Here is a 23,673-nt window from a genome sequence, read left to right on the forward strand (position 1 = left end):
TAGAAACAGGGTTTCACCATGTGAAACCATGGTCTGGTCTCGAACTCCTGACCTCCTGACCTCAGGTGATCTGCCCACCTTGGCCTCCCACAGTGCTGGGATTACATGTATGAGCCACTGGGCCTGGGCCATTAATTAACTTTTTAATAAAATAATTTTGCGCACAATTATGCTAACTGATTCCCTTACTGAACCCCAAACAAGTTCAAGGTCTTGGGGGAAAATACACATGTGAAGGGATAAAGCAATTTTGGCCTTAAGCTGATGCTGTAGCAGGATGACTGTTAGGGGCCTTCTTGGGAGAAGGTGAATGTATTTTGCATGTGAGTGAAATGTAAACAATTTGTGATCTGGGGCAAACTGGTGGTGGTTTTAAAATATGTCCAAAAATTCTTTGATATTCCTCCCTTGAGGAGGTAGAGGTTAATTTCCCTCCTTTTTGTAAGAAAGGGGAAGGAAGGGTGTATGTGTTTATGTGTGTTTGTAGCATTTGCTTAATTTTGCAAAAACAAACAAACAAAAACCTGGAAGAATAAAACAGAAACTCATAAAACAGTTATCTGTGGGGTATAGGGATAAGTGGAAACAGAGTGGTACAGATAGGGATGGGAGCAAGACTCTATTTAGAGCATACTGTTTACAAAGTTTTTATTTCTGAGCCATGTAAATGTTACATGTATTCAAAAATAAAATTAAAAGCAAAATGAAAATAAATTAAATACTAACAAAAACAAGTAAACCTAAGTAAATAAGGACATTGATAACCACCTCACAGAGAAAAGAAGATTGTTCCTTCAAATAACATTAGAACACAGTGCTAACGTTAGAACACTGTACAGCCAGCCTTGGTTATTGAGTAAGTGGTTAATGTTGGTAGTGTTGTTATAATTCTGAAACTAGTTCATGTGTATTATAGAAGAGAGAAAAATGAATAAATGTACTGAAGTCTTTGGAAATTAGGGTTTTCATTGTAGGAAAGACACAAACATGAATGATAAGGAAGAACTCTATGATATCGGATTTGAATTTGAGTTATCAGTGCTTCTAACTTATGATTTTTAAAAATTGACTTCCAAGCTTTAGCCACTGAATGGTCCGAGACACAATGGCACCTCAGTAGCAATATGCATGCCAGATCTTGATTTCTGAATATGATTCCCTCCTAAAAGGAACAAGGGCTTCCTAGCAAAATGGTTGAATCCAGGTCTGAGGGAACAGGCAAAATACAAGGTGAGCCTGAAACATTTTGATATGCCAGAAAGCAATAAATTGGGGTAATGCCTTTAAAAAGACACAGAAGCCAGCTTTAAGCGGCTGGTCAAATTTGATACACTGAGAATCAAAAACAGTAGTGACAGCAATGCATCATAGCACTTTAAATTAAAAAAACAAAAGATGGTTCTATAATGATAACAGGGAAAGCTGTTTTATTCCTGAAGAATGTCAGCTAATAACTATGATAAAATTAGAAAATCATCAACGTAATAATTGATTTAGTTACGGATCTTTAGTTGACACTAAAGCCACTGGATGAAGGATTATTTAGTAGCAGGATATTCACAGGGTTTCAAAAGATACGCTAAAGATTACATATTAATTATAAAGGGAGAAATGTAACTTTCAATTAGTGGGATGTGGCATTATGTGTTCCCTGGGGGTATGCCGTAAAAGTATACATCACTCGGCTGGGCATGGTGGCTCATGGCTGTAATCCTAGCACTTTGGGAGGCCAAGGCAGGTGGAGTGCCTGAGTTCAGGAGTTCAAGACCAGCCTGGGCAACATGGTGAAACCCCGTCTCTACTAAAAATACAAAAAATTAGCCAGGCGTGGTGGTGCGTGCCTGTAATCCCAGCTACTTGGGAGGCTGAGGCACAAGAATCATTTGAATCCGGAAGGCTGAGGTGACAGTGAGCTGAGATCATGCCACTGCACTCCAGCTTGGGTGACAGAGCGAGACCAAAAAAAAAAAAAATGTATACATCGCTTATGTAAAACTCTTGTCAAATGAGTATAATCTAAATCTGAACATGAGAAACAATTTTTTAAATTCTAGAATGGGGACATTCTATGGTACATTCTGTAATAACTGTTCTGAACTCTTAAAGCCAATGCCATGAGAAACATGCAAGAGAGAGAGAATGGTTATAAATTTAAAGAGAATAAGGAGATCAAACAACCAAATACAATTCAAGATCTTTGATTTGCTCCTAGATTGGTAAAAATACCTAAGACTTTTTGGGAGGACAACTGGAGAAATTTAAATATGAACACATTAGATGATACTGTATTGACAGTATTTATCTTAGATATAATAATGTGGTTTGAGAAAATCATCCTTAATCTTAGGAGATGCACATTCAGGTTTTAAAGCAAGAATCATGATGCTTTCAACTAATTTTCAAATAGTCTGGCAAAATGAGATACATATTATAGGTACACAGATAAAGCAAATATGACAAAATGTGGACAACTGGTGAATCCAGTTGGAGGGTATATAATGTGAGCACTGTATTGTTCTTTCCATTTTTCCGCAACTTCAGAAAATTTCTAATAAAAAACTGTTTGGGTGGGGAACATCAGACACTGGGGCCTATTGGGGTGCAGAAGGAGGCAGAGCATCAGGATACATGGCTAATGCATACAGGGCTTAATACCTAGGTGATGGGTTGATAGGTGCCGCAAACCACGATGGCACACATTTACCTATGCAACACACCTGCATATCCTGTATATGTATCCCAGAACTTAAAATTAAATTAAATTAAATTAAATTAAGTTAAATTAAAAATAAATAGGCCAGGTGCCGTGGCTCACGCATGTAATCTCAGCACTTTGGGAGGCCAAGACAGGTGGATTGCCTGAGTTCAGGAGTTCAAGACCAGCCTGGGCAACACGATGAAACCCCATCTCTACTAAAAATACAAAAAATTAGCCGGGAATGGTTGTGGGTGCCTGTAGTCCCAGCTACTCGGGAGGCTAAGGCAGGACAATGGCATGAACCCAGGAGGTGGAGCAGTGAGCCTAGATCGTGCCACTGCACTCCAGCCTGGGCGATGACAGAGCAAGACTCCGTCTCAAACAAAATAAATAAATAAATAAAAAGCAGTTCATTGGACTTAGCAAAGAGGGAGAATCTGGCCACACTGGCCAGAGTGATTTCATTGGAATACTGGGTGCAAAAGCTGTAAGGCAGTAGCTTGTAGAGCGAACAGATGGTTAGGAAACGTAGCTGGGGAATACAGATTTTTCTTTTAGAAGGCACAACTATGAAGGAGAGATCAGGAAAGGATAGGTCGGGGAAAAGGGTTTTTGTCATTTTGGTTTGTGTGTTCTATGTATTTGTTAGTGTTTTTAGATTGGGAGAGACTTGGCATGGTTTTTCTGATGGAAGGGTGCAAACCGAGAGAAAGAGGCTGAAGATACGAATAAGCAGGGGTAATTTCTGAGCCAGATCTCTGAAGGGGCAGAGGAGTTGACAGTGGGGAGAGAAAAGAAAAACATGGTTAGTGAATTAAGAAGCTGACTCTTCCACTGAGCTATCGGAGAAGGAGGCATGGACTATGAAAAATAGTGGGCCTTCAGTACAGGATATGAGAATAAAACAGAGGACCACCATAGGGCTTCTATTTTCTCTAGAAATTAGGAAATAATGTTATCTGAGAGTGAGAAATAAGAAGACAGGGAAAGGGAGTTAAGAATGGTGTGATTTTCATATGTTTATTGCGGCACTATTCACAATAGCAAAGACTTGGAACCAGCCCAGATGTCCATCAATGATAGACTGGATTAAGAAAATGTGGCATATATACACCATGGAATACTATGTAGTCATAAAAAAGGATGAGTTCATGTCTTTTGTAGGGACATGGATGAAGCTGGAAACCATCATTCTGAGCGAACTCTCGCAAGGACAGAAAACCAAACACTGCACGTTCTCACTCATAGGTGGGAATTGAACAATGAGAACACTTGGACACAGGGTAGGGAACATCACACACTGGGGCCTGTTGTGGGGTTGGGTGATAGGGGAGGGTTAGCATTAGGAGATATATCTAACATAAATGACGAGTTAATGGGCGCAGCACACCAACACGGCACATGTATACATATGCGACAAACCTGCACATTGTGCACATGTACCCCAGAACTTAAAGTATCATAATAAAAAAAACCTCATACTCCTCCCTCTGCACTACCCCTCACAACCAAAAAAACAAAAAAAAGGAATGGTGTGATTTTGAAATAAGTATTATGGAAAACTGGAAAGATACCTGGCTAAGATCATGAGAAAAATTTCTTAGCAGCATCCAATTGAGGTAAGAGACTGACTTTGAAGTGGAATACACAATACACAAGTGGAATACACAAATGTGTATTTTCCCTAGCAAATTCAAAATCTTGCAGCAGCCCACTGAATAACAGGGAAGGCAGTCAGCCTGATAAGGATTTGGTTTTTCCTGTAAGAGTGCAAGAGAATAATAAAGGGGAAAGGAAGTTGAGAATACTGGCAAGTGACTGGCTGAAACAAGGCAAGACACAAAAGAAAGTGAAGATAGAAAGAGGCTGATAATTTTGGAGAAAATGGCAGAACCTAAATCAGTTGTTCTCAACCTTTGCTATAAAAATCAGGATCACCTGGGGAGCTTTAAAAAAAATCCAGCAGTGCCTGATCTCCACTCTAGACCTACTGAATCAGAGTCTCAAGTTGTGGATCTAAGCCATTTAAGTGTTTAAAATCTCAAAAAGTGATTTTTGACATGGGTCCACCACCTTCATGTGCAGAAAACAGGTGTACTCTAGGAATAAGGGAGTGAGATTGTTGAAAGATAGGAGGTTAAAAGAAAAACAAACTTCCTTTCTTTGCCAGTAGCACTCCCACAAGCATGGTAAATGTTCCTAAAACCCACAGACTTTCTGTAGAAAGTGTGACAAGCACCAACTCCACAAAACGACACAGTACAAGAAGGGCGAGGATCATCTGTATGCCCAGAGAAAGCAGCATGATGACAGCAAGCAGAGTGGCTACGTTGGGCAGACTAAGTCGATTTTCTGGAAAAAGACTAAAACGATCAAGAAGATTGTGCTGATGCCCTGAGTGCACTGAACCCAGCTGCAGATCTAAGAGAATGCTGGCGACCAAAAGATGCAAGCCTTTTGAACTGGCTTGAGATATGAAGAGAAAGGGCCAAGCGATCCAGTTCTCAGTGTCATCTTTTGTTTTATTTTGAAGACAATAAAATCTTGAGTTTATGTTAAAAAAAAAAAAGACAAGAGGTTGAATTTCAGAAGTCTATCAGTTCTTGGTAATAAGATCCACAATAAGGGAGTGGGTAACTAGAGTAAAGGTAAAATAATAAGAATTTAAGAGGTCAAAAAGCTGTAAGTCTAAGATCTTAGCTGTAAGTCTAAGATCTTAGACCCTCATGGGGGTCACCCACGAGGACAGTATTACAGGATGATGATGCACCTGAGCAGGGAGGGACAACCCGTGATCTAAGTGCCAGTGCCAATAATGAGTATGAGGATGTGGCTATGTAGGAAGTGAGCAAGTGGAGGTGGGCAGAGGAGATGGGTGTAGTAAGGTGGAGATGACAATGGCATTTTAGGATGCATGCGCACAGTGAGAAGCAGAAATGTTTAAACAATAAGGGTGCTGAAAGAAATGTTTCTAAGCAGATCAGTAAAACAACAGCTCAGTATGTGAGAATAATCTCTGCATGCACTAATAGAATGAGTTACATCTGTGATTATCCTATTTCGAATCTGAATTTCTACTAGAAAAAAAAACTTGTATGATTCTGGCTTCTGAGATAGACCATTAAATTGAAAAGAAAAAATGAATGAGGAGAGATGGGCAAGGAAGGGAAAGTGCAGGTCATTTGCCTGATTGCCCTTGAATGCATTCGCTTTCCTTCCCCTCCTCTGTTGAGTGTTGTAGGTTCCCTTTCTAGTTCTCTTCCAGGTAGGTTTGCAATGGGAAGAGCTGGCAGAAGAGCTGGAGGCAGCAGAAACGGGGAAACCAAGGTCATGGTCCTCTCACTGTCTCAAACGGGGATCTGGTAGTTAGTGGTGGCTTCAGATCCTTCCAGGCAGCCCTCTCCGTGGTTCTACCTCTAGCTTCCACGCCCTTGCAACAGCTGCTTTTCTCATTGTCCTTCTAGCCAAAGGCATGATTGGTAGCAGCTTCCTGCAGCTGGTAATTTCTGTGTTGTTTCATCCCTTTAGGCTTTGCAGCTCTTTCAACACCCATGTAACCATTCCCTGTATTAAATTCCAACCATTTATTCCATCTGTGCCTGTTTTCCTGACATAGGAATCACTTTTTGATTGAAATAATTTGGATCAGAGGTGATGGGGGCCTGAACCAGAATACCAGTAACGGAAATGGAGAGGGAAAAAATGAATTCAAGAGACATTTCAAAGGTAAAATCAGCAGGGCCTCAGTACCTGACTGGATGTAGCAGCAGGTAAGGAAAAAGAAGTGAAATGATACAAAATTCTGACAGGGTAGACCAAGAGACACAGGAGGAAGAGAAGGCATTAGGAAGGCATGGTGCATGTTGAGGCTGAAGTACCTCAATGTAGAAACATTTTTTAAAACAAAAAATTCCTTAAAAGACAAAGGAATTTCTTCTTCAAAAAGTAGAATTATAAACAATATGGTAGACATTCATGACCATGGTCTGAAACCTACATGGTTAAAAACAAAACATACTAGAAACAGCAGCTTGAATGAATATCATGCAGATTGGTTAATTCTAATTTTTTCCCATTTTGTTTTATAAACAGCACATACCTTCATTAGATGTGATACCACTACTTGATAAAATATCTTCATTATTTGATTCACAAGCTTTTGATTCCATATTAAATATTGCCACCTCTTCTTAGAGATCTTGAAGTATGAATGGTTCCCTCTTTGGTTCTTTTGGTTCCTGTCTATGAAAGACAGAGATTCAATCTTTATTAATAAGGTACTATGTGAAAAAAGTTCATAGAGGAACAGGAACTGACTTTTTAACATTTGAAATTTAGTAATAATTTCTTCTCCAGAAAAATAATTATACAGAAATACATTATATTACATAAAATTAATAAGTGAATACAATCTTATGGTGAAAGTTATTGATTTTAATGACTATTTAGGACAATCTGAAAATAGGAAACTAATAATTATTGTGGTAATTAGTGCTCTGATTTGGGGTAGAGGTTTCTCATAAAGTTACACCATCGAATAATGGAAGAAAATATCTCCTTAGCAAACACCACAAATCATCAAAATAGAAGTCACTAGTAAAAGTTGAAGAACTTCTTTGATGTCAAATAGTGCTCACAATTTTCGTTTGAACTAAGAGGAGAATTCTAAATGTGGAGAACAATGGTGGTGGTCTGATTTCAAATCTTCCTCTCATCCTCCCAAATGGCCATAAAGTCAACCAGGCACTCCACACCCCTAGCATCACTAGAAGACAGAGAGTACCACAACCTTCAAATAATCTGCAAGTAGAGGGAAAAGCTTTTTCCAGAATGATTTCTGCAGCCCACCTACCAACACTACAAGCCTAAGGGTACAGAAAATGGGAGGGAAGAGGTAAGCAGAAGACAGAAAAAGTACAGGTAAATTCACCCCCGGATGTGAAAAAGTAAAGGTCAAAATATTAAGCACAGGTTAGAACCTGATAGTCCACAGCCCTGACAGTGGAGTAGGTATTTGAAGAAGTAGCGGCCTCAGAGAAGCAGTGTTTCTTGGGGCGAATGAGATACAGAGAGAAAAGATGGTCTCCCCTAGGGACACGGCAGTCAAGGGAAAGAAGGAAATGAGAGAGAAACACTAAGGAACCAGCAGAAACAAAACACAAGCTAGATATACTACCCTCCTTCCACTCTTCCCACCTAATACCACTAACCATAAAGATGTTATTTGAGACATAACAGTCTCAAAGAACCTTGTCCACAAAATGAATAGGAATAGATAAAAGCAGACTACATCTACTGCAAAATGTCAGAAAACATGAATAAAATCTTTTCTGATGATGAAAAGTCTCTCCCACAAACAATAAACATGAAGCCAAAGAAAACTGTAACATAATACCCCAAACTGAATCCAGTATGCTCAAACACGCATTTAGGGGTATGAAAAATCACCCCTGAATTAGAATGTAAAGTCAAAGAATAAAAATGGACAAGAAACAAAACAAGAAAACAAACAAACAAGAAGAGATTAAATGAGAGTTGATTAAAGTTAGGAAAGACAGAGAAATAAAAAACAAAATTATATCAGAAATAAAGACTGAATCACAAAGTATACAAGCAATGACAGGTTGTAATAAAAATTTAATAAAGGCACTGAAGAAAATCAGGAAAGCCACCATTAGAATAAAAAATAAAATAAAGAAGTAAAAAAGGTGAAAGCCGGGCCTGGTGGCTCACGCCTGTAATCCCAGCACTTAGGGAGGCAGAAGCAGGAGGATAGCTTGAACCCAGGAGTTCAAGACCTATCTGGGCAACAGAGCAAGACCCCATTCTCCACAAAAAGGAAGAAAAGAAGACCAAAAAAAAAAAAAAAAAAGAGTGAGAGAGGATTGAAATGGAAGACAAGTAAATAAGGTTGAATATAACTGGGTTTCCTAAAGGAAAAACATAGAACAATGAAACAGAACTATTATTTAAAACTATAATCCAAGAAAATTTTCTAGATACCAAGACCTGAATCTACACATTTTCCATACTAGGGAAAGGTGACCAAGAATGATCAACTCTGAGACTTACACTATTAAAACAATATTAAGACTTTAAAGATAATGAAAAAATTCTCAGTACCTCCAGGCAAAAAAGATGAAATAATTTACAAAGGCAAGAAGATTAGACTGGCACCAGGTTATTAAAAAGCAACACACACAGTAAGGCAAGAGTGTAGTAGTACTTTCAAGAAAGAAAAGAAAGGACAAACCAAGGATATTACAGCCAGCCAAGATGTCCTTCAAAAGGTCTGAAGCCACAAAAAAAGCAGTTTTGACTGTACCGGAACACTGTGCCGTGTGCCTCTGCTGAGGATTCTGCTAGAGAAGATGAGCCTCATACACCCAAAAGACCACTGTAAAATGTGGCAACTGGTGAAGATCTTCAAGGTTTCATGTAGGTTCTAAATTTTCAAAAGTAAATTTGGAAAAAAAGGATAAATACAAACATTTAAAAAACAAGACTGCAAAAACTGCAAGGAGACTGATGGTGAATATTTAAATATTCAGTTATAGAGTTGAGAAAAACAAAGGTGAGGTAATGGCACTGAGTAGTGAGATAAATATTATGTGCATGACAAAGGAGAATAAATGTAACTAAAAACGGAAGGAAGAGGAAGAAAAGCAGAAAGTAAAAGACCATTGACTGTTATAAATGGAACAGACAGTAGTCGAAGGACACCACTTAAAACTGACAAAAAGTAAAAGGTCAAGTAAGAAAAAGGGGTTTTAAAAGTGCACTATAAAAAGCATAAGTACAAAAGTAACCACTACAGTAAAAACACAAACCTTCTTAAACGACAAAGAATTCTAAAGGGAAACATAAAGAAGAAACACCAAATAAAGAAACTCTAGCAAATATAACACATTCAGTAATTACACCCACAAGATAATATAATGGTGTGAAAAAAATACCACAGAATTTAGACCAGTCATGTTGATAAATGTCAGAGGACTTAACTTGCCTATTGGAAGACAAGGATTTTCAAATTGGCTTTTAAAAAAAACACAACTCTTCTAAGTACAAAAAAGTATGCCTAAAATCATACAGATTCAAAAAGATTTAAAATAAAGGGATGAATAAAAATTTTCCAGGCAAATGAAAACAATAAGAAAGCACCGGTTAAAATCCTGATACCAGACTTCAAGCCAGAGAGCATTAACTAAAACAAAATGCAGTGCACTTGAAGTTAAAAGCCACATTCCACAATAAAGATATGTACCATATCACACAGCAATCACTTGGATAAAGCATAAATCCACAGAAGATATGCTAAGAACTGCAAACACAGTAATAATGGGAGGCTTTAACAGACAATTAGTATTACACAGGCCAAGTGGACAAAAAATAAGTAGAGATATAAAAGATTTAGAAGAACTAATCACTAAGGTAGACCTTTTGGCTATATATTAAACACTATACTTTGATAACAGACAATATACTTTCCTCACCAAGGGCACATGACACATTCACAAAAATCAGTCACATTCTAGGGCACCAATAAAAGGTTGGTAGGCTCCATAAAGTAGAAATGTTAAAAACTACACCTTCTGGTCACAGTATAACAAAGCTAAAAATTAAAGTCAAAATCTCCAAATTAAAAAGGTCTTTCCACTTGGAAATTAAAAGGCCTTCTATTAAACAACTCTTGTGTGATAAGGGAAATACAAGCTGAAATTAAATAATTTCTGAAAAATAATAAATAATAAGGAAAATAGTACATATCAATCTGTGACATACATTAAAATAGTAAAAAGATGAAAATTCCCAGCCCTGGACACATGTATCAATAAAAATGAAATAATAAAAGTAAATTAAGTCTCTAACACAAAAACATAGAAAAATGGGTGAACTAAAAGAAAGCACAAGTAGGAAATAATAAATGCAAAAGCAGAAATTAATATAGAAAAAAGAAAAACAATTGGTCAAATTCATGAATCAAAATCTTGATTCTTTAAAAAACAAAACAAAACAGATGTGGGTGAGGACCACTAACGTGATGGGAAGAGGAAGATCAGGTAACACACTGCTTATCATTTTTACATTAATTCATGATTGTAAGCATAAAGTGCTTAAAAATTTTTTAAAAAAACCCTGAGCATAACAGTTTTTATTAAACTGAATTCATTTTTGTTATACTCACATTTTCTTCCTTTTGATTACTGAGATGCCACCTGTCAAAACTACAATCAACGATAGAACATATCTACCTTAATATGTTTCATGCTATCATTTTTTAGGAAGTAAGTAGCAGGCAGGGAGATATTCCATAAAGAATTATAACAAATAGAATGTTAGTCAAGATTGCTAGGCAATTTAAATGTTCTAAATAGAAGAGACTGCTACTTGAGAAAAAAAACCTTGCCTATTGAAAGAAAAGGATTTTCAAATTGGCTTATAAAAAACGACTCTATGCTGTGTACAAGAAGCATGACTTCTCATTTCAACGAGTTTAACTGTGAATGTTTATTGTATAATTTTATTGATACACTAAAATGATACATTTTGGGATTCTTCAGGATAACGAATGACACTAAGAAAGTTCAAATTGCTGAGTAATGTTATCATGAATTAGAGATCAATCAGAAGCATAAAGAAATGAGTAGGAGAGGTATAGAACCACAACCAAATACTGGCAAATCATATAGTAATTCACTATCAAAGACTTTAGTATTAAGCAGGAAACAGAATCTAAGACCGAGGCAGAACTGAAACTAGAAGTTAGAGAGTAGAGAAAAGAAGAAAGACGAAGGTTTGGCTTTAGAATATTCTGATGTTGAAAACCACACTTGTTTACTTCGATGTAAGATGATGAATGCTTGTGTTATCATAACTCAGTATGAATGCTTGTGTTATTCATAACAGGCTGTTGGAAAGCAGCAGTCCTTCAAAGGGGAATTTTTTTCTTAGAAAATTAGTAGTGTACAGAAGACAGCACAGGTTTATTCACTTAAAATAGAGTTTTAAAGCAACCATTCATTTGTGAAGAGGAGGCTTAGTACCTCTGTTGCCAATGCTGGTAGTTATTTTGTGTGTGTATTCTAGAGTAATGAAAATCTGCATTTAAATAATATTTGTAATTCATTTTCACTATTTTAGACTGACCATATATCCTCAATTTGGTCAAGACATCAGTGTTTCTCTACTTTTGTGACACTATAGGAATTGAAATATTTTTCCTATTTTCAGGCATAAATCTTATGAAATGATTAAAGATTTCTAGAAAAAGCAAGGTTTTTTGCTTTGGTAAATCATAAAATTGTCTAAAAAAAGCTCTGCACTTGGTTGAACTGGGGATCGTAACATGAACTTACATGTGTTTATTTTAAATCTCTGAGTAAAATACAGAGGTGAGACCTTGGCCTCTTCTGATATGCCCAAGGTCTATTTTGAACAGTTCTGCCTGATTTAAAATTATGAACAAGTTCACATTAAAAGGAGCCTTATATTTCTAAAAAGTAATATCTAGGCCGGGTGCAGTGGCTTACACCTGTAATCCCCGCACTTTGGGAGGCCAAGGTGGGCAGATCACGTGGTCAGGAGATAGAGACCATCCTGGCTAATATGGTGAAACCCCATCTCTACTAAAAATACAAAAAATTAGCCGGGCGTGGTGGTGGGCACCTGTAGTCCCAGCTACTTGGGAGGCTGAGGCAGGAGAATGGAGTGAACCTGGGAGGCGGGGCTTGTGGACAGCAGAGATCGCGCCACTGCACCCCAGCCTGGGCAAGAGAGCAAGACTCTGTCTCACAAAATAAAATAAAATAAAATAAAAAGTAATATCTATGTAACTATTCTACTCTAGTTATTCGATTGGAATGTTGCAGAAAAGAAAAAAAAAAAAAAGAGTCTAAGAAACCACAGACCACAAAGAGGGAACTTTTGGAGGAAAATTACCTAAAGCCTTAGGCTTTGTTATATAGTTGAGATAAAACATTTAAAAGTATCTCCTGGGTTCTGACTCCTCCTCCTTGGATTCAAAAGACCCTGGTAGGTATGTACTTATACTTTTCCTCGTGTGAATAATCCTCACCTTGATTTCTTTTCGTATGGTTACTAGTTAAGGCAGACTTCTCATGTGACTATCATAGAATGAATAACTGATTTAGAATCCACTTTTTTTTTTTTTTCGAGACAGAGTCTTGCTCTGTCGCCAGGCTGGAGTGCAGTGGTGTGATCTTGGCTCACTGCAACCTCCACCTCCTGGGTTCAAGCAATTCTCCCACCTCTGCCTCCTGAGTAGCTGAGATTATAGGGATGTGGCACCATGCCCAACTAATTTTTGTATTTTTAGTAGAGACAGAGTTTCACCGTGTTGGCCAGGCTGGTCTTCAACTCCTGGCCTCAAGTGATCGCCTACCTCGGCCTCCCAAAGTGCCGGGATTGCAGGCGTGAGCCACCACGCCTGGCCCAAGCTCTATTTTGATTGGGTACAGATGACTTATGATGTATGTTCTATTTAGATTCCTGGATTCTTCAACTGACTCAAGCTCCTAGGATGATGAACCACCCTACCTTCCACAGAAACCTGAGACTGGGGATCTTACAGAACTGGTCTGTATTCTTCCAGAACCAGTCTGCAGGTATGTTTTCCTTGGGAAATTCTGAGGTACCTCAAGACTGATTCAAATAAACATATCTGGGCTGGTACAATCTCAGAAACACAATAAGAAGAACCATTCATGCTGAACAGCACTGTACTACCTGAATTGCTGTTAGCTGCTTATTAACTTCACATGCTCTCAGTGTCTGTTTTCTCAATCACACTTTTTCAAGTCTCTGGATGTTGCGATCCTAGCTCTGTGATCTACTAGCTGTGTTACATTGAGAACAATATTTAACCTCTGTATGACTATACGGGAGAGATAAAAAGTATACAGTTTAAAAGGTAAAAGGGTATATACCTTAAAAGAATGAGAGTTAACTGAGATAACTCACACACAGGCCTTCCTACATAGTAACTGCAGGCCTTCCTATATAGTAACTGCCTCAACACATATAAAGTACCAAACAATTGGATAGCAATAACATGAATAACAATACTATCTGGCAGGGCGCAGTGGCTCACGCCTGTAATCCCAACACTTTGGGAAGCCAAGGTGGGCAGGGATCCCTTGAGCCCAAGAGTTAGAGACCAGCCTGGTCAACAGAGTGAGACTCTGTCTTTACAAAAAATGAAAAAATTAGCCGGGCATGGTGGTACTTGCCTGTAGTCCCAGCTACATGGAAGGGTGAGGTGGGAGGATCCCTTGAGCCCAGGAGTTCAAGGCTGTAATAAGCCATGATCACCACTTCACTCCAGCCTGGGTGACAGAGCAAGATCCCATCTCAAAAAAACAAAAACAAAAAAACACCCCCAAATCCCAATACTATCTTTATAACCTAAGCAGTGTATGTAAACTAACTCACTTTCCCATAATAAAGCGCTATATTACGTTACATATAGGCCCACTAACAGAAAAGAAAGTGGGTTTAATCTGCATTGACTAAACACAGGGACTAGTATAATGTAATATGGAATTAAGCTATTTACGATCACATTTCACCCATACATAATACCATCTAGTAGGGAGGCAATATGGAAGAAGCACAGAACTTAGAATCAGGAAACTTAATTCTGTCATCAGTTAACTGTGAGGGCATGGGCAGACCTTTTCATATCTCTGAGTGTCAATTTCCACCCTTACTAAATGAAATTATAGTTGTGTTTTTCAAACCCTTCTTAAGCAGTGGAAATGTTTCTTTAAATCTTCTGAGCCCCACATACCCTCCTCTCTGCCCCAGAAACACCTCTATGAAACACAGAGGGCTCCACTGAACATAGTCTGAAAACCACAAAGATAAAGCTCTTGCAGCTTTTATATTGAGGGCCTATGATATATTTATATTCTGGCCCAGGCATCCATCAAGCTCAAGGCTTTAGGTTTTCTAAAATAAATCAGATATAGATACAGATAAAATAGTGTATCAGTTGTATATGTTCACAATTCTTAAATATAACTAGAAGTAAAACAAAAGTTACCTTAACTTCTGGATATTCTTATTTTCACTTATTCTATTAATACCTGAAAAAACAAAATATTTAAAATCTGCTCATTTATATATATTTCATTAACTGAAATTTATTATTTCAAAAGTTCAATTTACAAATTCATGTTCATCACTGAAGATCCTGACAATATGTAAAACACACATATAACAATGGCAAAAGAAGTGTTATTTTTTTCCTTTTATGTGAAAGTACATTTTAATAGCCTACAGCAGGCCAGGCATGGTGGCTAATACCTGTAATCCCAACACTTTGGGAGGTTGAGGTAGGAAGATTGCTTGAAGCCAGGAGTTTGAGATCAGCCTGGGCCACATAGTAAGACCTTGCCTCTACAAAAAAAATTTAAAAAAACAGCCTATAGGCCAGGCGTGGTGGTTTACACCTGTTATCTCAGTACTTTGGGAAGCTGAGATGGGCGCATCACTAGAGGCCAGGAATTTGAGACCAACATGGGGAAACCCCATCTCTACTAAAAATACAAAATTAGCTGGGTGTGGTGGCATATGCTTGCAATCCCAGCTACTTCGGAGGCTGAGGCAGGAGAACAGAACGAGACACCATCTCAAAGAAAAAAAATAGCCTATAGCACTCATCTAAATCACGTTTTTACAACAAAATGTGTTTAATTATATGTTTTCTATTGGCCCAATTCTAATTTTACTGGTACAGATCTCACTGGCACTATCAAGATAATGTAGCAAGTAAACCTATAGGCACATATGACCTAATATCAATATTCTCAGACCTGACCTTTCTCCAGGTACAGTCCAAACTGACTTAAATAGACCAGCTAAATATCTTCTGACCATTTTAACTGTGTTTCACTGTTTGGAAATGCTTTTGACCAGGCAACATCACTTGTGCTTAGTTAGAGAAGTAATTGGGTAGAGAAACTTCTGTCTGGTGAGTCAAAACAGGTCTATATATTTTAAGCAGGTATACCGAAATGATAAACTACCAAGATTTTTGGAATATCTTGGTGGAATGTAAGCAGCTTTTCCACATTTAAAAAATGAATGAGACTGTAATACCAGCGCTTTGGGAGGCCAAGGAGGGAGAATTGCTTGAGCTCAGGAGTTTGAGACCAGCCTGGACAATATAGTGATATCCTGCCTCTACAAAAAATTTTAAAAATTAGCTGGGTATGGTGGGCCATACCATAGTCCCAGCTCCTCAGGAGTCTGAGGTGGGAGTATCACCTCAGCCCAGGATGTTGAGGCCACAGTGAGCCATGATCACACCACTGCACTCCAGCTTGGGCAACAGAGTGAGACCTTGTCTCAAAAAAAAAAAGAAAAAGAAGCCGGGCGCGGTGGCTCACGCCTGTAATCCCAGCACTTTGGGAAGCCAAGGAGGGCGGATCACAAGGTCAGGAGATCAAGACCATCCTGGCTAACACGGTGAAACCCTGCCTCTACTAAAAATACAAAAAATTAGCCAGGCCTGGTGGTATGGGCCTGTAGTCCCAGTTACTCGGAGGCTGAGGCAGGAGAATGGCGTGAACCCGGGAGGCAGAGCTTGCAGTGAGCCGAGATGCGCCACTGCACTCTAGCCTGGGCGACAAAGCAAGACTCTGTCTCAAAAAAAAAAAAAAAAGAAAGAAAAAGAAAAAAATGAATATATTCTATGTGCAGAATTCAGACTAATGAACAGAAGTAAAGAGAGGCAGAGTTTAGTTCAAGGTGGAGATGGATTTTCTAAAGACTACAGTACCCTGAATATACACCTGGAGGGCTTCCTTGAGAGATGCTGAAGATAAGAATGGGTGAGCACTTGTTGAAACGGCAACTGCCACTGGTATTCTTTCTTGGGTAGAGTGTTGGACTAGAAAATCTCTAAAATCTTCTCCAATTTGGACATTCTATGATTTCCCATGGAAAACATCCAACAAAAAACTGACCCAAAATATGACTTCTCACAGGTGATGTCAGTCAACAGCAAAGCTAGATAGGAACAATTCTACTGCTTCCAGCAAGTCTCATGCTATTTTGTTAAAAATGTTTGGCTCTAGATAAATTATAATAAAGTTTTTACTTTTTTTTCTTTCTTTTTTTTTTTTTGAGATAGGGTCTCACTTTGTCACCCAGGCTGCAGTGCAGTGGTGGCTCAAGCGATCCTCCCACCTCAGTCCCCCAAGTAGCTGGGACTACAGCCACACACCACCATGCCTGGCTAATTTTTGTATTTTTAGTAGAGACGGGGTTTTGCCATGTTGCCAGGCTGGTCTTGAACTCCTGAACTCAGGGGATCTGTCTGTTTCAGCCTCCCAAAGTGCTAGGACAGGGATGAGCCACCATTCCCAGCTAAGTTTTTTTCCTTTAACATTTCTGCATATATATTTACAGTAATATTAAATTCATCTTATCCCAAATCTGCTCTCTTCATCTCCTCACTAAACCTTCTTTCTTGGGTATTTCAAATATCTTCATCAATTCAAATTCCATATCCAATTAATCACCATATTCTGTTAAGTTTAAATATGTAATATCTTTTAACTCAGTAAAGAAGACTTAGGTGGGGTCACAAGTCATAAGGACAGAATCCTTGAATATGCAACTTAGTTCATTTTACTCACATTGTATTTTTATACTTTCATCAGTTCTTAACAGGCCTACTACAAAGTATCTCAAAATGATCGTTCTAGTTTTAGTCTTTTAAAATCATTAAACGTTTCCTATAAAACCAGAGCCATCTTGCTGTCTTGCTCAAAGACTAAGGTTTAAACTAAGACTAGCACTCTTAGGCTTGCCCTTTAGATCTGGCCTAACCCACTTACCAGTTCATTCTCTGGCCACTCCCTGATATACACTGTGCCCCAATAGATGTCTTACTTGCTGTGCCCTCAGTGGGTCATGCTCTTTTAGGACTCTGCTTTTATTTGTACTGTTCTTTTTGTCCCTCCTTACCCTCTTGGCCAAAACCTCTCCAGTTTGGCTTTTAGGGATATTACTGGTGACAATGCACATTGATCCAGTTTTAAATTTCAGCATTCTAGGAAGAAAAAAAGAAAACTACCCAATGTCTCTGAAAAAATAATGCAGAGGACTATATTTGAAGGACATGCTCCCCTTACTCTTCCCATATCAAAAGTGGCAAGCTTCAACTAAAGAATTCATGCATACAAAGCACTTAGCACATGGAGCGGCGCACGTAGCAAGCCTTTGATAACTATTAATGACTGTTGCTGGCACTTAGATAGTTTACAATATGTTATTGCTATGAATATAGTGTTTCTATAAATACTAGAAATAGAGCTGTTTAAAATCAAGACCAATCAAGTTTCTATCCTCATGAATTTATATTCCAATGGGGAAAGAAAGGCACTAAGGGGCAAAAAAATCACAACTATAATTTTGGGGAGTTGTCAAGTACAATAAAGAAAATAACACAGGATAGTGGTATACAGAGAGATGGAGTTGAGACTCCTGATATGGTTTGGCTGTATCCCCACCCAAATCTCAACTTGAACAGCATCTCCCAGAATTCCCACGTGCATGGGAGGGACCAAGGAGGAGGTAATTGAATCATGGAGGCCGGTCTTTCCTGTGCTATTCTTGTGATAGTGACTAAATTTCATGGGATCTGATGGAGTTATCAGGGTTTCTACTTTTGCTTCTTCATTTTCTCTTGCTGCTGCCATTTAAGAAGTGCCTTTTGCCTCCCGCCATGATTCTGAGACCTCCCCAGCCATGTGGAACTGTAACTCCAATTAAACCTCTTTTTCTTCTTCCCAGTATATCTTTATCAGCAGCATAAAAATGGACTAATACAGTAAATTGGTACCAGTAGTGTGGGGCATTGCTGAAAAGATGCCCGAAAATGTGGGCGCAACTTTGGAACCAGGTAACAGGAAGAGATTGCAACAGTTTTGAGGGCTCAGAAGAAGACAGGAAAATGTGAACTTCCTAGAGACTTGTCGAATGGCTTTGCCCAAGATGCCAATAACAATATGGACAATAAGGTCCAGGCTGAGGTGGTTTCAGATGGAGATGAGGAACTTATTGGGAACTAGAGCAAAGGTCACTCTTGCTATTCTTTAGCAAAGAGGCTGGTAGCATTTTGCCCCTTCTGTAAAGATCTATGGAACTCTGATCTTGAGAGAGATGATTTAGGGTATCTGGCAGGATAAATTTCTAAGCAGCAAACCATTCGAGAGATGACCTGGGTACTGTTAAAAGCCATTCAGTTTTATAAGGGAAGCAGAGCATAAAAGTTTGGAAAATTTGCAGCCTGACTATGTGATAGAAAGGAAAAATCCATTTTCTGGGGAGAAATTCAAGCCGGCTGCAGAAATTTGCATAAGTAGCAAGGAGTGTAATGTTAATCCCCAAGACCATGGGAAAATGTCTCCAGGACATGTCAGAGACCTTCATGGCAGCCCATCCCAACACAGGCCCAGAGGCCCAGGAGAAAAAAGTGGTTTCGTGGGCTGAGCCCAGGGTCCCTGTGCTGTGTGCAGCCTAGGGATTTGGTGCCCTGTGTCCCAGCTGCTCCAATCATGGCTGAAAGGGGACAATGTGCAACTCAGGCTGTGGCTTCAGAGAATGGAAGCCCCAAGCCTTGGCAGCTTCCATGTGGTATTAAGCCTGCAGGTGCATAGGCCTCAAGAATTGCAGTTTGGGAACCTCTGCCTGTATTTCAGAAGATGTATGGAAATGCCTGGATGCCCAGGCAAAAGTTTGCTGTAGGGGTGGGGCCCTTATGGAGAACCTCAGCTAGGGCAGTGCTGAAGGGAAATGTGGGGTTGGAATCCCCACACAGAGTCCTTACTGGGGCACTGCCTAGTGGAGTTGTAAGAAGAGGGCCACCATCCTCCAGACCCCAGAATGGTAGATCCACCAACACCTTGCACCATGCACCTGAAAAGCTGCAGACACTCAATACCAGCCCATGAAAGTGTCTGGGAGGAAGGCTGTACCCTGCAAAGCCACAGGGGTTGGAGCTGTCCAAGACCATGGGAACCCACCTTTTGCATCAGGTTGACCTTGATGTGAGACCTGGAGTCAAAGGAGATCATTGTGAAGCTTTAAAATTTGACTGCCCTGCTGGATTTCGGATTTGCATGGGCCCTGTAACTCCTTTGTTCTGGCCAATTTCTCCCATATGGAATGGCTGTATTTACCCAACACAGCCTTCATTGTATTGAGGAAGTAACTAGCTTGTTTTTTATTTTACAGGCTCGTAGGCAGAAGGGACTTGCCTCATCTCAGATGAGACTTTGGACTGCAGACTTGGGTTAATGCTGACATAAGTTAAGACTTTGGGGGACTGCTGGTAAGGCATGATTGGTTTTCAAATATGAGGACATGAGATTTGGAGGGGCCAGGGGTGGAATGATATGGTTTGCCTGTGTCCCCACCCAAATCTCAACTTGAATTGTATCTCCCAGAATTCCCACGTGTTGTGGGAGGGACCCAGGGGGAGGTAATTTTCTCTTGCTGCTGCCATGTAAGAAGTGCCTTTCGCCTCCCACCATGATTCTGAGGCCTCCACAGCCATGTGGAACTGTAAGTCCAATTAAACCTCTTTTTCTTCCCACTCTCGGGTATGTCTTAGCAGCATGAAAACAGACTAACACAGCTCCTCTAGTTAAGGTAGGTGAGGGAAGGCCTTTCTAAGGAGGTGGCATTGAACTGAATGACAGAAAGGAGTCAGCCTCACAGGGGCCAGGGGTAACTTCTTAAAAGGAAATGCCATCACAAAGGCCCAAAGATGAGAAGAGCTCAGTGTTCACTGACTCCCAATGAAGAAGGCTAACGAGGTTGCAGGGTAGCTAAGTGGGGATGAAAGGGCTTCTAATGGAGGCTAACTGTGTGTCATGCCAAAAGGAACACTGTGCTTATCACTTCCTTTCCTACACTATCCTGAGAAGATGTTAGTGAGGTTGGTGGAGGTAGAGCTCATGGGTCCTTGAAAAGGCCACATACTGAAGACTTTGGGGCTTATTCTAAATGCAAAGCAAAGCGCTGGAGGATTTTAATCAAGGGCATGCGATCCTCCAGCGGCTGAGTAGAGAATACACTAGGAGAAGCTGGGGCCAGTAGTCATAAGTCCACTGGAGCTGTCCAATAAAGGGACTAAAACCCAACTCTGAAGCAGGTCAGACATTAAAAGTAGATGGTGCTGGGGTTGAGAATGGAGATTGACTACAGATGGGTACGAGGGATCATTTTTGGATGATGGAAATGTTCTAAAACTGAACTGTGTGCTGATTGTACAATTCAGTAAGTTTATTAAAAATCACTGGACTGTCCACTTAAAACAGGTGAATTTTATGGTATGTAAATTATACTTTATAAAGTAGTTTGAAAAGCAAGCAGATGTGGGGAGTGCATTAGTCTGTTTTCACACTGCTGATAGACACATTCCCAAGATTGGGTAATTTATAAAGAAAAAAGAGGTTTAATGGACTCAGTTTCACATGGCTGGGGAGGCCTCACGATCATGGAGGAAGAGCAAGAAAGTCTTATGTGGCGGCAGGCAAGAGAGAGCTTGTGCGGGGGAACTCCCCTTTATAAAACCATCAGATCTTGTGGGGCTTATTCACTATCACGAGAACAGCACAGGAAAGACCTGCCCCCATGATTCAATTACCTTTCACTAGGTCCCTCCCACAGGGAATTGTGGGAGCTACAATTCAAGATGAAATTTGGGTGGTGATACAGCCAAACCATATCAAGGAAAGTGGGAAGTGTAAATTAGCTGCCTGGGTCCCCGAAGTGAATCACTAAACTTGAACACTGAATTTTCCTGTATCCTGAAAACTCCAAAGTGTCTGTATTCCAGATGACTAGTGGTTGCTTTTAGCCATATTTTAACACATGGAAGCACTTCTGCATTCCCTCTTTTCCCCAGGCCTGGACCTCAATCCCCAGGGGTCTGCAACTTTTACTTAATATACATATGATGGATAATCAATAATGATTCAGCTAAGGACACGGCCTTTGCCACTTTTTACCTTTATTCTGTTTAGCCAGAGTAAAGAGTGATATTTTAATAGGAATACTCTTAAAAAATTGCTTTAAATGGCAGACTACCTCCTTCCTATGCACCACTTAAATTTCTTTTCTTACCAAATTCCCTATTCAAATCCTTTCTTTAGGATTTACAGGATTCAGATAAATATACAGTGATCTCCACTATTGCACCCCACTACTGCCCCAGCTGAAGACCTGTAAACTATTCATCAGTACAGTATGCTATGTGATTTATGAGCACGCTTATATGTATTAGTTCCCTACAGTTTCCATAACAAATTATCACGAACTCGGTAGCTTAAAACAGCAGCAACTTATTCTTTCATAATTGTGGAGGCCAGGAGTCCAAAATCAGTCTCATGGGGAAGAAAGCATAGCGTTGGCAGGGCTCCCTCCACCTTTGGAGGCTCTGCAAGAGAATCAGTTCCTTGTCTCTTCTAGATCTATTGGCTGCCGGGCATTTGGTGACTTGTGGTCACATCACTCCAGTATCTGCCTCTGTGGTCATATTGCCTTCTCTTCGGCCTATATCAAGTCTGCTTCTCTCTCTCTCTCTCAGGACCTTTGCGTTTGCATTTAGGATCCACCTAGATAATTCACGATAATCTCTTCATTTCAAGCTACTTAATCACATATGCAAAGGCACTTTTCCCTTATGAGGTAACATATACGGGTTTCAGGGATTAGGACCTGATATATTTGAGTGGCCACTGCTCAGCCTACCATATAATTTGGGGCCACCTAGCTGGGGGACGGGTGGATCACAAGAGGCTCTGTTTAATAGACGGTGGAGGTCTAAAGTGGCTCACTCATAACATTCCAGATAACACTGAGTAGTCATTGTAAATGCACAACAGTAAGAGCTTTGCATACATACAAATAAATTACTGTCTTCAATTTGTTTTGGGAGTATAATATTATCTCTATGGCATGGAAACCATTTCACCCACAACACAAGTAAGATAACCATACTAAGATTAAAAACAATGAGCGCAGTACGGAGATAGGAGGACCACATCTCTCTCACTACTCCTCCACCCCTACCTGATGAGTTTCCGCAGAGAAACAGTACTACCTAGCATGTCTCTGGGATATGTGGAAGCCCTGGTCCTTCCCCCCCAACAGCCTCCCCCCTACCCCCGACTTTAATCGGCTGCTGAGAGAAGCAGCAAGAACTGGGTGCCGGTCAAAAAACCTGGGCAACAGCCGACCTCACTTCTACTTTCCCCTGACCTTGGAGTTCAGCATGAGGCACAAACAAAACCTGGAGCAGCCTGAGTGGGGCCTGGAGCAGAGTGCTGTGGAAAAGGATGGAGACTTTCCAGAATTCATTGTGCTGCTGACTGATGCTGATAATGGGGGAAAGCTCTGACCCCCACACGTGGTTTATAGACAAGGCTCAAGCTCTAAGGGACCTCGCGCCGGCGTTTAACACCAGTCCGTCTTGGATGCGAGGCTGTCCTCTTTACCGCCAAGTCTTCCCCATCTCCTCCCCGCGTTCGCGGCGGCGCGCCAGATACAGTTGGCAGTCATGTTGGGACAGGTTACTCAGCGATTCTCTTCCCCACAAATCGAATTATTTTGCACAGGCCCCTGTGTTCTTCAAGGTCCAGGTTTTAGCGCCACCGTCCCCAGGGGTCTTGCGATCCCCGAAAACAACAGCAGTTCATTCCAGTAAAGAAACAATTTATTGGGCATCTACCATGTGCAGAACAAACACGAGGCACTGGAAGATTCCAGAAAATGAACACGAGTCGCTTCTGGTCCTCAGAAGAACCCCACTCCCACCCCACCATCCTCGTCTCACGGGCCGCGCCCCGCTTGTACCTGCAACCAACACCTAATCCTGAGACACCGGCCGCATCTCCGCGGGGCGCCGGCGGGCGCAGCGGCCCCACCTGCGTCGA

At 40.2% G+C, this 23,673-nt stretch overlaps 1 protein-coding gene across 2 annotated transcripts in view; it reads right to left on the reverse strand.

Annotated features, from left to right (window-relative positions):
- Positions 1-23,673, reverse strand: part of CCDC158 (coiled-coil domain containing 158) — a 116,708-nt gene that overhangs the window by 92,214 nt on the left and 821 nt on the right. The window contains exons 2-3 of one of the 2 annotated variants that reach the window (XM_011927228.1): positions 14,763-14,805; positions 6,798-6,940 (exon numbers count right to left, since the gene is read on the reverse strand). In XM_011927228.1, the coding sequence (XP_011782618.1) occupies positions 6,798-6,867 (70 nt within the window). In that variant the 5' untranslated portion in view covers positions 6,868-6,940; positions 14,763-14,805. Of the gene's footprint in view, positions 1-6,797; positions 6,941-10,883; positions 10,986-14,762; positions 14,806-23,673 lie in introns of those variants that run through there. The other variant, XM_011927227.1, reaches the window with a different exon arrangement.

The sequence above is a fragment of the Colobus angolensis genome, unplaced genomic scaffold, assembly GCF_000951035.1.
Source record: "Colobus angolensis palliatus isolate OR3802 unplaced genomic scaffold, Cang.pa_1.0 Scaffold70, whole genome shotgun sequence".
Classification (NCBI taxonomy): domain Eukaryota; kingdom Metazoa; phylum Chordata; class Mammalia; order Primates; family Cercopithecidae; genus Colobus; species Colobus angolensis.